This window comes from Schistocerca serialis, chromosome 8 (assembly GCF_023864345.2).
Source record: "Schistocerca serialis cubense isolate TAMUIC-IGC-003099 chromosome 8, iqSchSeri2.2, whole genome shotgun sequence".
In the NCBI taxonomy this organism is placed as follows: domain Eukaryota; kingdom Metazoa; phylum Arthropoda; class Insecta; order Orthoptera; family Acrididae; genus Schistocerca; species Schistocerca serialis.
Window position 1 is genome coordinate 302,718,173 of NC_064645.1, and position 15,060 is coordinate 302,733,232.

At 41.1% G+C, this 15,060-nt stretch overlaps 1 protein-coding gene across 1 annotated transcript in view; it reads right to left on the reverse strand.

Annotated features, from left to right (window-relative positions):
- Positions 1-15,060, reverse strand: part of LOC126416982 (odorant receptor Or2-like) — a 38,319-nt gene that overhangs the window by 20,587 nt on the left and 2,672 nt on the right. Inside the window, exon 2 of the mRNA XM_050084867.1 lies at positions 1,023-1,122. Coding sequence (XP_049940824.1) covers positions 1,023-1,122 — 100 coding nt within the window. The remainder of the gene's footprint in view (positions 1-1,022; positions 1,123-15,060) is intronic.

Here is a 15,060-nt window from a genome sequence, read left to right on the forward strand (position 1 = left end):
GTGTGTTCGTAATTGAGGAACAGGCGTTTGGAATTACAGGTTACTTGGGCTGTCACGCTGTTCATCCACGAAGATTGTCCTGAGCCCCTCACCCATGCCGCCGATTCTGTGAAGTCCGCTTCCCGCTCATTTTAAGCTGCGCATTCGAAATTTCGACTTACAACTGAAGTATGAACAGTGGCTAATCGTTTGCAGAAAAAGTGCAAAATATTGCATGAAAGTAACATAAATTAAATTAGAATTGAATTCACCACTTGACAGCATTCAACGAACCTCGTTTTATTGGCTCAGAGAGGCATGTACCTACAGCAAACGCCGCAGAAATAGCTGCTTGTGCTATGAAAATATATCTCTGCCTCAGTGGGATGCCTTTTACTAAGCCGTATTAAATAAAACAAAATTTCAAGAGTATGATTATCTGACATTGTCAGCGGGAGAGCGATCTCTTAATACGAAAAGTATAATCTTCCCCCTAGAGAAGTTTTATTTCCCTGGACCACAGTAATTACATACATAGACTACCAGTTTCGGCAAAATTTAACTGTCGTCTTCAGATCATCTACATACATGAAACCACAATTATGTTTTTATTACCTGACGCTACACTGGAGCCTCTGATCCAGCGACAGGAGCTTCTCTACGTTCACGGCTAGATAACAGTCCACTACGGAGAGTGGAACAATGTTTGATGTGTATAGATTATCAGAAGGTGAAAATTAAAATTTGCCGAAACTCGTTGTAAATATACGTGTTACTGTGGTGTGGGGCTGATAAAAATTCTTTATCAAGAAGATTCTATTTTTCAAAATCTCTATAAATTAAATGCAGAGATTTGCTGGAAACATTATAGTTCTCATAACAGAAACGGTCATATTTATTTAAGCACGATAAAAAATCAGTTATTGTGTAACGGGCATTGTGAAGTTATTTTATTCGCTAGACATCGAAAGAATTCGAATGATTCTCGCAGCAGACGTTTGGTTCAGTACAATGGAAATGGTAAGGGAGTTTAAGAGACTCACTGTGGCAAGCTGGAACAGCTGAAAGCAGATGGAGGCACCAATGGATAGGCTCTGCCCAAGTAACATGCCTCCCAAGCACTTCTCTAGTGACTCGACGTTCCTGGAAGCACAGAATAAGTGTAAGTTGCATTAAGAAGTTAAGAAGTTGGCAGATCGGTAAGAACACTGCGTAGCATAAAGAGAAAGAAAACAAAACTATAGCATGATTCGTATCACGTATGGGCAATGTTTTACAGTACCCACAATATGACTATCCTGGCCATTAAAACTGTATCATCAGAAAGTATAGCAAATAACCAACTGATACTTACTGTGCATATACAAAGTAGTAGGAAGAATACATTATTAAATTTGGAGGTGATTTGGGGCATTAAGCTGTCAAATTTACTAAACAGAGGTGCAACAACGGCAACATCAGTCGATCTAACTTGAACAGGCGTCGAGTCGAACTTTGTTTGGATTACTGATATGGGTACGTCATTGCACACTACTTCTAATCTGCCAGACTTCGTCAAAGGTACATATTGGCGAGTGGCAGCTTGACAGGCTCTCCGCAGTCCGCAACCAGGCGTTTCCCGTAGATGGGGAATCGAGAGAATGTGTTGCGCACGGCAAGATTCGAATATTCTTCGTGTCAAGGTAGGTCAGTGTAACATGGGAAGAAAGCAGCCTTGTATTATTTTGTTGAACGATAGCGCCACGGAGACCGTGGATGTAAGACACAGTCACCAAGCAGCCTTAACAAATCTCTCCAAACGACCGCCTAATACACATTATAAGTTCTCTGATATCGTTCGGTATCTGTATTTTCATTTGTATCCGAAGAAGCTCATATCGCGCAAAACTACATTCTGTGACATTCCTTACTTCATGTATTGCTACTTTATATTATACGTAGTTTTAGTAATTCTGAAAGCTTTAATACGAAAATAGGTGAACCTGTTTTTCACTACGTTTCTTTAAATAATATCTTTACCAGAAACGTTAAAAATTAATTTTTTCCTTTAAATGTAATATTTGTGCTCTCGCGCAGTTGGCGGGAAGAATTGTAAGAAGTACTTCTGTTTCAGATTTCATAGAAAGTATTCACGTCTGAGGTGTTGTACAAAGCAGTTCGGTTGTAAGTGGCGTAAAGAGTGGAATTTGTAGCTCATATGAGTAGATAAGGTAATGTTAATTTGGAAGTTGTCAGTCACCTAAGTAATTACGATTACAGAAGATATAATGAAGAAACTGGCTTTGTTTGGTAGTTAGTGATTAATGAAACTAACAGTTCTGAACTAGTATAATTTCTTCTTGCAGACGTAATCATAACCCCGCTAAGAGACAACAAAGTCAACATTGAGAGTACCGGCTACGTATAATTTGGTAACTGATTACTGTGTACACATCTTCTAACGGTCAATAAAAATGACGTATATCCGTCCAGTGGGTAAGTCACTGTATAAATATCATTGAAAGAGGCGTGTCAAACGTGGTTACGTCATCGACGAATTTATTATCATACAAAGAAACATTAACTCGTGATGTACTTTTCAGATAACGTAAAGAGATTGAGATGGATGTAAAACTTATTGTAGCGTAACTTGACTGGAAACCAATTACGATCTGTGAACAACGGGACTGGATAAGATATCGAATGTAACTTGATCTAGAGTAGTGAAGTAGCAAATTTCATCATGGTGGGAACCAGAAACAAATAATTTGTTAGTTGTGATTCTTCTTTTTCGTGTGAAACGGTTAGTTTAGACTGTCATTATTCTTAAAATCTTGAAAAATAGCAACAGAAATAGAGAAAAGAGATTCGGTTATGGACTTATTTGAAGGAGACGATTCAGGATCAGGACTAAATCAGAGTACTGAAAATTCAACAGATTTAGCAACTAATGTTTGAGTGGCAAGACAAAGTTGGGCTTCACGAAGTGAATTAGGAATACATATTTCCAAAATAAAGAATGAAGATGGCTAGAAACAGTGACACTGTCAAGAGTGAGATATAAAGTGATTTACGAAGTCAAATTGCAAGAAATTGTGATGTTCTGAGGAAAGAACGTGCAGAAACAAACAGTGAAATTGTTAATAATAGTGACGTTTTCAAAAATAAGTTAGGGAATCAGACTTCTGAAAACTCTTATGCTGTTAAATTGGACCTACCGAACCAAATTATAACATTCCAGGAAGAATTAAGTAATCAAAGCCCTGCCACAAGAAAAGAACTAAGTCATCAGCTTACAAAAGCAAATTCAAAGATTGTAGAATTACACGACAGAGGAACACACCGAGTCCAGAGTTCAGAATGTTGAGCAAAGAGCATCTAATCTATAAGTTAACTTGTGAGGTGAAATTTGAAATGTAGAACACGATTTATATAACAAATTTGAGTCTGTTGACAATGGCTGCCCGCGAAAGGTAAAGGTCCCGAGTTCGAGTCTCGGTCGGCCACACAGTTTTAATCTGCCAGGAAGTTTCATATCAGCGCACACTCCGCTGCAGAGAGAAAATCTCATTCTTCAATAATTTAAATAAAAAAGCTGTTGGAGCTGATATTGAACGAATAATTTGCTTAAAGTAAAAGACAATACACTGTCGTAAAGTGTTGTACCTGTTTTTGGAAAGAAGAAAGCTCAAGCTCTAATTGAAAGTGCTGAAGCTCAAATCGTTACAGACACTGAAAGATCGCTAAAGCCGGAAATAATTTCATCCGAAATTTTTACAACGGTCCTACTGATGTTCAGGATGAACAGGTTGTATACAGTTGGTGGCTTCCTATTTGTCGCTGTTAGAAGTAGTTTATCTTGCAGTGCAGCTGAAATAGATAGTCCCTGTGAGTTAGAGTGGGTAAGAGTTTTATTTGACAACCGGAATAAATTAATAATTGATTCATTTTACCGCCTCCTTGTTTCAAATGATACAATTGCGAAAAGCTTCAAAGAAGCCCAACTCATGCAGATTTAGTTGGTGACCACTTCAATCTAACATCGATATGTTGGCGAAAATACGTATCCAAAGGCGGTAATAGGTCCAAAACTTCCTCCGAAATTTTTTCTTAAGGTTTACTTCGAAAATTATTTTGAACAAGTACTTCAGGAGCCTTCTCAAAGTGTAAATGGTTGCGAAAACGTCGGTGACCTCAGAGCAACAAACAATCTTGGAATACAGTGTTCACTCCTTCCCAACTAACTATGTGAGTATAGACCATAATGTTGTTGTTGTGGTCTTCAGTACTGAGACTGGTTTGATGCAGCTCTCCATGCTACTCTATCCTGTGCAAGCTTCTTCATCTCCCAGTAACTACTGCAACCTACATCCTTCTGTATTCATCTCTTGGTCTCCCTCTACAAGCATATGACGATTGAATTCAACGAAATTGTATAGACGACAGTTAAGACATTTATACCAAATAAAGCAATAAGAGAAGGGACGCCTCTCCCTTGACAAACAAAGAAGGTCAGAACATTGTTGCAGAAGCAAAATTTAAAAGACGCAAAATCCAAAAGATTGACGAAGTTCTGCAAACGCTTGGAAGTTATTGCTGACTTCAGTGCGATATGTCTTTAATAATTTCCACCACGGAACTCTGTCTTGAAGACTGGCAGATAATCCAAAAAGTTTCTGGTCACGTATAAAGTACACCTGCGGCAGTACTTTCACTCGATGATAGTTATTAGCCAACCACATAGTTACTGTACCTGAGAGGACGCTTTTATCGGCTTATCGTGGGTTTTTATCGTGTTCTATCACGAGGACACAACTGTCTTACAACATTCACAATGCGATACGTTTTCCCTAGTCACCACTGCACTTAGGACACAAAAGAATTACAGGGATTGCCTGGGAGTGGACATTGATTTTAATAAGTAACTACAGGCACGTATCCCTCACCAATTGTTTTGGGATTCTGGAACATGTTTGTCTCAAATAAAATACGCCAGCACTCATATGACGACGAAAACAGAAATATCATAGAATTTGATCCCGGTTTTCCACAGCAACATCATCAAATATGAGTATGGTGTTTGGCTTTACTTTTTCTGGTGGAGGGCTGAATGACGTGTATTTTACACCACTGACACCTTGCGTATCTTTTGCAATAACTACTACTTAAACTGAAACAATGCTTTCGAAAATACACATACATGCCCAAAACAAACTCCATCCGAGTGTGTTAGCACTGACATGTGCATATTTGTCTTGCCGCAACTGCATGGACCTACAGTTATCACTTGTATATTACTGGAGAGGAGTATCCCATTCTCCCTCTTCTTATCTTCTTCCACACCTTCACACGACCAGTCACTTACAACAAAGTCCATGTGTTGAGGATACTTCATCCTACTGACTGCATCCTGTATTGGCGTGTAATTGGCTTTTATAGAAAATATAAATGTCATCAACTAAGCCATAGAATATGTAATAATAATAACAACAACAATGTTCTCAATATTTTCAAGTCAGTGTCTAGATACATCAGCAGCAGCAAGCTGAGTCATTTCATCACTAATATATATATATATATATATATATATATATATATATATATATATACACCCTGTAAATCTGAACACCTTGTTCTATCATTCAGATTAACAATGACTGAATGACTGCGGTGATCACATAATTCAGAGCCAGCTTGCTGCTGCTGGCGTATTCCAGACATCGCATAGAAAATGCTGAGAACATTATTATTATTATTAGGGGTATACAAAAATGAAATACAGTTTGCTGTAATACAAATATTGTTTTTATTTAGTAATCGTATATGGGATGCACAACATCAACAAAATCAACTAGTTCTTTGATGTGGTGTTGTAAATCATCTACATGCACACTACACATATGGAGGTAGTACACAATGTCTTTACACTCATTTTGAACATAAGGCAACGATCTGTTCAGTTTAGACCTGCTGGAGGTCACTGAACAAAGAAGAAGAGGAAACAATAACCATGCACAAACAAAATCATGGATTTAAACAAAGACACAGAACTAAAGCACATGTACTTACTTTTTCACTTTTTCTGCGAGGTTTAGGTGGATGATAGTCTCAGTTGCTGGTGGGGCTTCAGTGTTCTTCCACTGATTGACTACAGCTGAGGCTGCATCTGCCTTAGATCCATCGACATTACGATTACTTGACAGATGTAGCGTTTCTGATTTGCTGTAGGACCCTGCGAATTTTTAGGTTGTGGATGGAAGAATACTGTTTTGTTATTGATTCCCCCTGAATTCCCCCCCCCCCCCCACAAATATGTCACACTGTCAAGCACCCTCTGGTGGTGGAATTGCCAAGTAGGTCAGTCTGTCTGCAGCTGCAGAAGAGGACACATTGTTGGAGAACTGTCTGTTTGGCTACAGTGGTAACTGTAATTGGTTTAGCATTTTACTTTTATTAGTGTGCTGCCCACCATAAAAATGTTGCACATAGGAATAATGTCACCTACTTGCTGGATTGGTGGCAATCGCCTCTTGCATGCTGCAAGAGGCAGGTTGATGAGCCATTTCAAAGGAGTAGGTCAGCAATTCGAGCACTAGCAACTGCCTGCATCAGTTGTGAAATGCTATTTCAACCCATCCTGCTGCATCGCCATTTTATATCTTTCTTCTCCAGCACCTCATCACAGACTGAGTCTCTCTCCCACCAGTTCACAACTGGGGGAGAAGAGGGGAAGTGAGAGAGGGGAGAGGGGAAGTGGCGGAGAGGAAGAGGAGTCGTAGTGATAACGTCATGTGATGCTCCACAAACATCTTAGGGAGAGGGGATAGGGAATTCCACTGGAAGAGCTGCCATCTTGAATAAATGTGGCAACAGTGCAGACTGGGCTGACTTTGGCTTTATTCCCCTATTTATATTATGTCATTGTTGTGGATTTGTGTGCAATATTTGAGATTGTAGCTACATTGCATGGTTAGGAGAATTTTTTATGGACATATGTGTAAGTGGGTGCACTTTTATATTATGTTAACAGCAGTTGGTGATTGATTCAGTTGTGCAACTCAGATTTCAGATCTTCATTTTGTCCTCATTGAAACTGAACAAGTAACAAAAGAAAGATTTGACTGAAAAAATACAGCTGTCACAATCACTTTAAATAGAAAGTTATGAGTGACTTAAATTATCATCATTAATATGCACAATATGTTGGTCCAATGTCTGAATTGACACTACACATTTTAAAACACAGAGTTTACATGATAGTGGCCCTTAGTGGTTTATTTTTATTGGTTTATTTTATTGATATTTAGTCCAGTTGCCAGGCAGTTTTCAGCCCTCATAAGATATCAAAGTACAGCCGTATTTTGAAAGAGAAATAAAATCATTTAAAGAATGCAACCTGACTTATTAGTAAATTAAAATCCACCTACTGTCCGTTGATGTAGAGAAAGGGAACTAACTGATTAAAGAATGCAATGATTTTAAGAAGGAGAGTATTACAAAATGAAAAGTCAAAGAGATTTGCCAAAACAGGTAAAAACTTCTAGAACAGTCGAAGAAGTGGATGTTAACTACGGAAAGAAATTAGCTGACTGCCATTTACGTTTGATTGTATTGAATGAGAAAAAGCAAAACTTATTGTTTATTCAGACATCTAGTTGCAATATGGGCTTTGGGTAGGAAACTAGTATTATCATAATTATGATCTAAAGCTTCATTAATATATTACATTATCGTTAAATTGTTTTTTTATTTATTTAGAGGAGTTTTCCGCACAGCATGTCTGCTATAAGTAAGAAGACTAATTATGAGAAGATTGATTTTCACTCTTACAGTATAATTCTTGAATACTTTCACGAAGGTAAGCACTTAATTAAGTTTGTAAGTTAAGCATAGAAAAACTTAACTCAAAGTAAGTATGGTCATTGGAACAGCTGGCCTGTAGGAACGACGGCATGGCAAGGTCTTGCAATCTGCTAACAGAAAGGCAGTCAGTATAGGGATAGCATTTCCCTCTTATGGAAATAGTATGACTAGGCGTCTCATTTGAAGTTGGCGCGGCTATTACTTAGGTGCATCACTGTATGATTGCAGATGCCTCAATCAACACTATCTTGGAATTGAATAATTTTATCCTAGGACGATGTCTTGCAAACCTCTGTGTACTGTAATTAACATTGGTTTGCTCGCATGGGTGAAACGGATTGACGTGAATAATCCAAGACACAATACGAGCTACCAATAGGGATTTGTGGCGAAGTGCTAGATTCAGCGTACTCGATTTGTTGATTAGACTACGCTTTACTAACGTAGAAGTTCTTTCCTAAAATAGGAGTTGTGATCCCAGCAGTGAATATTGTTTCGTACACTGCCAAGTACTTTGTTTGTCACACACGTGGCAATCTACACTCCTGGAAATGGAAAAAAGAACACATTGACACCGGTGTGTCAGACCTACCATACTTGCTCCGGACACTGCGAGAGGGCTGTACAAGCAATGATCACACGCACGGCACAGCGGACACACCAGGAACCGCGGTGTTGGCCGTCGAATGGCGCTAGCTGCGCAGCATTTGTGCACCGCCGCCGTCAGTGTCAGCCAGTTTGCCGTGGCATACGGAGCGCCATCGCAGTCTTTAACACTGGTAGCATGCCGCGACAGCGTGGACGTGAACCGTATGTGCAGTTGACGGACTTTGAGCGAGGGCGTATAGTGGGCATGCGGGAGGCCGGGTGGACGTACCGCCGAATTGCTCAACACATGGGGCGTGAGGTCTCCACAGTACATCAATGTTGTCGCCAGTGGTCGGCGGAAGGTGCACGTGCCCGTCGACCTGGGACCGGACCGCAGCGACGCACGGATGCACGCCAAGACCGTAGGATCCTACGCAGTGCCGTAGGGGACCGCACCGCCACTTCCCAGCAAATTAGGGACACTGTTGCTGCTGGGGTATCAGCGAGGACCATTCGCAACCGTCTCCATGAAGCTGGGCTACGGTCCCGCACACCGTTAGGCCGTCTTCCGCTCACGCCCCAACATCGTGCAGCCCGCCTCCAGTGGTGTCGCGACAGGCGTGAATGGAGGGACGAATGGAGACGTGTCGTCTTCAGCGATGAGAGTCGCTTCTGCCTTGGTGCCAATGATGGTCGTATGCGTGTTTGGCGCCGTGCAGGTGAGCGCCACAATCAGGACTGCATACGACCGAGGCACACAGGGCCAACACCCGGCATCATGGTGTGGGGAGCGATCTCCTACACTGGCCGTACACCACTGGTGATCGTCGAGGGGACACTGAATAGTGCACGGTACATCCAAACCGTCATCGAACCCATCGTTCTACCATTCCTAGACCGGCAAGGAACTTGCTGTTCCAACAGGACAATGCACGTCCACATGTATCCCGTGCCACCCAACGTTCTCTAGACGGTGTAAGTCAACTACCCTGGCCAGCAAGATCTCCGGATCTGTCCCCCATTGAGCATGTTTGGGACTGGATGAAGCGTCGTCTCACGCGGTCTGCACGTCCAGCACGAACGCTGGTCCAACTGAGGCGCCAGGTGGAAATGGCATGGCAAGCCGTTCCACAGGACTACATCCAGCATCTCTACGATCGTCTCCATGGGAGAATAGCAGCCTGCATTGTTGCGAAAGGTGGATATACACTGTACTAGTGCCGACATTGTGCATGCTCTGTTGCCTGTTTCTATGTGCCTGTGGTTCTGTCAGTGTGATCATGTGATGTATCTGACCCCAGGAATGTGTCAATAAAGTTTCCCCTTCCTGGGACAATGCATTCACGGTGTTCTTATTTCAATTTCCAGGAGTGTATTTGCTTTTCCGAATGTGACACAGTACAAGTACCACCGAACGATTGGTGAATATCCCACTAAACGCCACGTGCCGAGCTGATTTAATTACACGTGCGATCCCTCTTGGTCCCAAAATTTGCTGCTGTTCTGCGTAGTAAATTAGGTTGCTCACCGAGGACAGTGTCCTGGTTCGTTGTATTATGGGGTGGTGTGGATACTGTGCCTATCATATTTAAAGAATTACTAGTTCCCTCTGCCCCTGTGCTCGCTGGTTGCGCCTTCTGAGTCGGCATGTTTCTTAACCCAGAATGAGATTTTCACCCTGCAGCGGAGTGTGCGCTGATAAGAAACTTCCTGGCAGATTAAAACTGTGTGCCCGAGTTCGAGTCTCGGTCCGGCACACAGTTTTAATCCGCCAGGAAGTTTCATGTTTCTTATTTCTATTGCCTTGATTTGTGGATGCTGAGCTGCCGGTATACGCTATATAGCCAAGGACAGAAGCAGTAACAGTAGCGGTAAACACCCTTTGTTACGTTTGACTGAAGTCCTGGTTTAACTCTTGTTCCTTGAGCGAGGTTTTGCTATAAAGACTGAATTTGGGTCTCATGTGTAACTCCATCTAACTTTGAGTAACTATAGCTATTTTGTTCTCAGTCCTCATTGTCTATTAGCATCCCGAGTTATCTGTATATGAAGAAATTACAGGGGATAGGCAATAAATGTAAAACCAAAAACACGACACACTACCATGCCTAATACGGTACAGAAAGCCTTTGGCATTCAAAACTGCTTCCAGTCGTCTCGGAGTGAACGAAATGAAGTGCCTTTCAAGGGATACCGTTCTTCCTGCAAAATCGTGGCAAGTTCAGGAAACAACGATGGAGGTGGATACTGGTTACGGACCCTTCTCGCCAAACTACACCACAACGGCTCAATAATATTGAGATCTGGTGACTATGGCAGTCAGGGTGGATGGGAAACTTTATCCTCGTGCTCACTAAATCAGTCCTTGGCGATGAGTGCTGTGTGAAGAGGGGCCCAGCCGTCTTCAAAAACAGCATCACCACTGGGCAACAAACATTGAACCATGGCATGGACATGATCAGCCAAAATGGTCACACTATCTGTGGTAGCAATGCGACCTTGCAGAGTAACCTTGGGTTGTGAGAAACGGGTGCCCAAATCGTCACCGAACCCCGTCATGCTTAACTCTTGAGACACTTGAGACATAAACCCCGCCAGCGATGAGAGCGGTGTGTTAAGACTCCTCAGAGCAAATGCCTTACGTCCATTGCTCCATAGTGCAGATTTTATGGCTTCAGCACTACGTTACCTTTTACAGGTATTTGCATCACTGATGTGCAGCTTTGGAATTTCATCTCGCTCTGTACGGGACCCACTGTAAAATCTGTGGTGAATATGGGGGTCAGTGTTATGAATAACGTTAATTTAGCATCAGTTCTTGGTTTTACATTGCATGGAAACGAATTGTTCTTCAGTTGGTGACTTTTATTTCATGAGAACTAGGCTCCAGTCCAATACATATCTCTGTGCTTGACGTTTCGTTGCCATATCATGGAGACATCAGAGGCTATAAACACCAGTTTTCTAGATTAGACATGTTCAGAAAGCTATATTGTTTAAACGTATCGGCAAAATAAATGTTGTTATTCCCATAGGCATGATACCATCCTACTGTTATCTAGGGTCAAACAATACTGTCAAATAGGTAATTGGAATTACAAGAGCGAGTCACTATATAACGAGAATTGGAGATCAACATTTTCTGTATTAAAATACACAGAACACATTTTGGATCAAACTACAGCTTGGTGAGTGCTGTATCTCGGATTTTCTTTATTTTTGGGAGTCTGGTAGTCTTATTCGCATTTATAAGCCCGAAAGCAACTCTAGATTTATCAGTACTAAAAATCCATTATTTTACTGCTTTAATATTCCAAACCGATGTGAGGTTTGCCAGTACCCCATCGGGCGGCTTCCCAGTTGGTATATTTGGAAATGCCTCCCAGATATGAGTGGTACCGGGGAAATGAAATACCTGGGGTGGACCCAAACTAGTGCAAAGACAATCGTTTGACTCCAGAGGAGTGGTTTCCCAGCAGCGTCTCTTCTCTACGTTAAGAGCGGCTGTTTACCACATGAGATGAAGCTAACGGGAAACCGCCTCCAACAATTATTCACAAGCGAATCACGTAGCCCAAAGTGATAAGCACATTTAATTCAGAATTTTTCTGGAGGTATAAATAATTCCCGAATAGGAGTTCCAGGGCAGAATTGCTTTAAATGATGCTAAGAAAAGGAAGATGAATCTCCAAAACAAAGTTAGAATCTGTAACTGGGACATACAGATTTTGTATGAGGCTGGGAAATTAGCTAACCCAATACAAGAAATGGAAAGACTGACGGCAGACATCCTAGGAGTAGCAGAGATATGGTGGCCAGATGCTGGAATGTGTGAGGTTCAGGAAGGAACTATGTGTAATTCAGGTAGTCAAGGTAAGAGACACAGAAAAAGCGTAGGAATATTCATGACGGTAAAAGTCTGTGATAAATTTCTTCTCACATTCAGACTGAATGACTTTACTTAAACTTACTGCCATTCCAATTGATGTCAACATCTTCCAAGTATACACGCCCACATCAGATTCATCTGAAGATGAAACTGAGGTATTCTACGAAGAACAGGAACAACTGCTCTGATTGGTAAAAGAACATTAGAAAAGCGTAACAATGGGTGATTTTAACTCTAAAATTTGAGAAGGAAGATTTGAAGAACTAGTTGGTCCATATGGGCTAGGAATACGAAATGATCGGGGAAAACAGCTTTATCAGTTTTATCAAGAGGAAAAGGTGAAGGTAACAAACAAATTACGACCTAGACGAACTTATTAATAAGTGCTTTAGAACCTTAGTAACGAGGGTATGCACCGACCCAGGAGCCACCGTTCCCTTGGACCATGTCCTACTAGCAGCAGAAACAAAAATTGCAAATGACAAGAGACATACACAACAGCAGAATATAGACTACGATGGACTTAAAGACGAAAGTATCAAAAACAGTGTAACCAAAAAAAATAAGGGAAAGAATTACCGGTACAGTCAAATCATAACTAGAAGACGGAGCAAACGTAAGCGGCGTGTGGGAGAAAATGGGAAAAATCATGACAGATGTTTTGGCGAGTGAAACAGGCTGCAGCCAGAAAACACAACAGAAAACAGGATGACAGACAATATTTTGGGATTATTTGGAAAAAGGAGAAAATATAAAAACGAAAGAAACCTGGACAAATATAGGGCGACGCAGAAAGTCATAAGAAAAGAGATAAGAGCAGAAAAAAATAGCTGGCTGAAACAACAATGTGAAGAGTTGGCCGAGCGGTCTAGGGCGCTACAGTCATGGACTGTGCAGCTGGTCCTGGCGGAGGTTCGAGTCCGCCATCGGGCATGGATGTGTGTGTTTGTCCTTTAGCTTAAGTAGTGTGTAAGCTTAGGGACTGATGACTTTAGCAGTTAAGTCCCATAAGATTTCACACACATTTGAACATTTTTTTTTTTGTTAGGAGTTGGAACGACTGCAGCAACTACACTACTTCAGCTTACATAAGAACACATAGGAAACGGATCGTACATATCACAAAAAAGCCTTTTCAAATACAGAAAATGACCAAGGAGAAAGAGAGCTGGACGACTAACAAAAGAAAACTGTCTGGGGTTTATATTAACAATCTCTTTGCAGTTGAAAGATCTGAAATACAAAATATAGTTGCCTGGGGTCCATCCGATCCTGCCACCACCATTTTCGAAATCAGGAGAGCTGTAGGAAAAGCAAAAGATAGGAAAGCAATCGTTCCAGATCAAATACCAGTTGTAATGCTGAAACCATTTGATGATAACGGTGTCTTTGTTCGTCAAAAGTATTTAATCAGATTTATAATATTGGTAAATTTCCTGACAAATCGCTGATGTCATGCTTCACACCTTTGCCCAAGAAGAGCAATGCAACAAAATGCGGAGTTACAGACTAATTAGCCAAGTAAGTCATACTCTAAAGATATTTCTCAAGATCATTCAATATAGAATAACAGTGAAGTGTGAAGAAAGATATGGGGTCTTCACAGTCACGGGGTCTAGGTACGAGGGAAGCACTGGTCGCAATTCAAGTATAGATTCAGAACTGCTACGGTCAGAGAAAAGATGTAATGCTGTGCTTCATAGATTATGAAAAAGCATTTGACAGAATGAAACATCACATGTATAGATTTTGAGAAGACTTGACACAGGTGAAGAAGATATTCACTGCAGAGAAAATCTTCATTTGAACGTAACAGCTGAGATTAAAATTGGCAATCAAGCGAAGAAGCACAAAGAACCTGTAGAGGAGTTAGATAAGGATGTGTGCTCTCATCGCTCCTCTTTAATCTGTACTCAGAACATATACGAGTATTGCAGGAGGCGCTTTATGACCGTTAAATAGGTGTCAAAGTAAACTGACTATGGACTAACAACATGAGATATGCAGATAACACAGCCTTATTTTCTTATAACATGAACGACCTACAAGACCCTCTTACTGTTGTGGGAGAACAAATTGGGAGTATGGGCCTCAGCATCAACACCACAAAGACAAAAATTTATGTCAGTTACTCGCAATTCAAACGAACATCAAACTGTAGAACTAATGAATAATAATGACCCCTTAGAAAGGGAGAAAAGGTTCAACTACTTCCAGACGTGGGTGTGCGAAAATTGGTCATCCGACACGGAAATCACATATAGAATATAGAAGGCAAGCAGTCACATGATGAAATTTAACAAAGTGTTTACAACCAATGACTCTGATCTTAAACTCAGAATTAGATCTATGAATAGCTATGTGTGGTCAGTACTACGGCATGGCATGGAACGTAGGGCATTGAAAGTAAGCACTATGAATAAGGTGCAAACGTTCGAGATGTATTTATAACGAAGAATCCTTAAAATTCCATGGACAACAAGGCAAACTAATAAAGAGATCTGAGAACAGTATACTACTGGCCATTAAAATAGCTACCCCAAGAAGAAATGCAGATGATAGACGGGTATTCATTGAACAAATATTATTATACTAGAACTGACATGAGATTACATTTTCACGCAATTTGGGTGCATAGATCCTGAGAAATCAGTACCCAGAACAACCACCTCTGGCCGTAATAACGACCATGACACGCCTGCTCATTGAGTCAAACAGAGCTTGGATGGCATGTACAGGTACAGCTGCCCATGCAGCTTCAA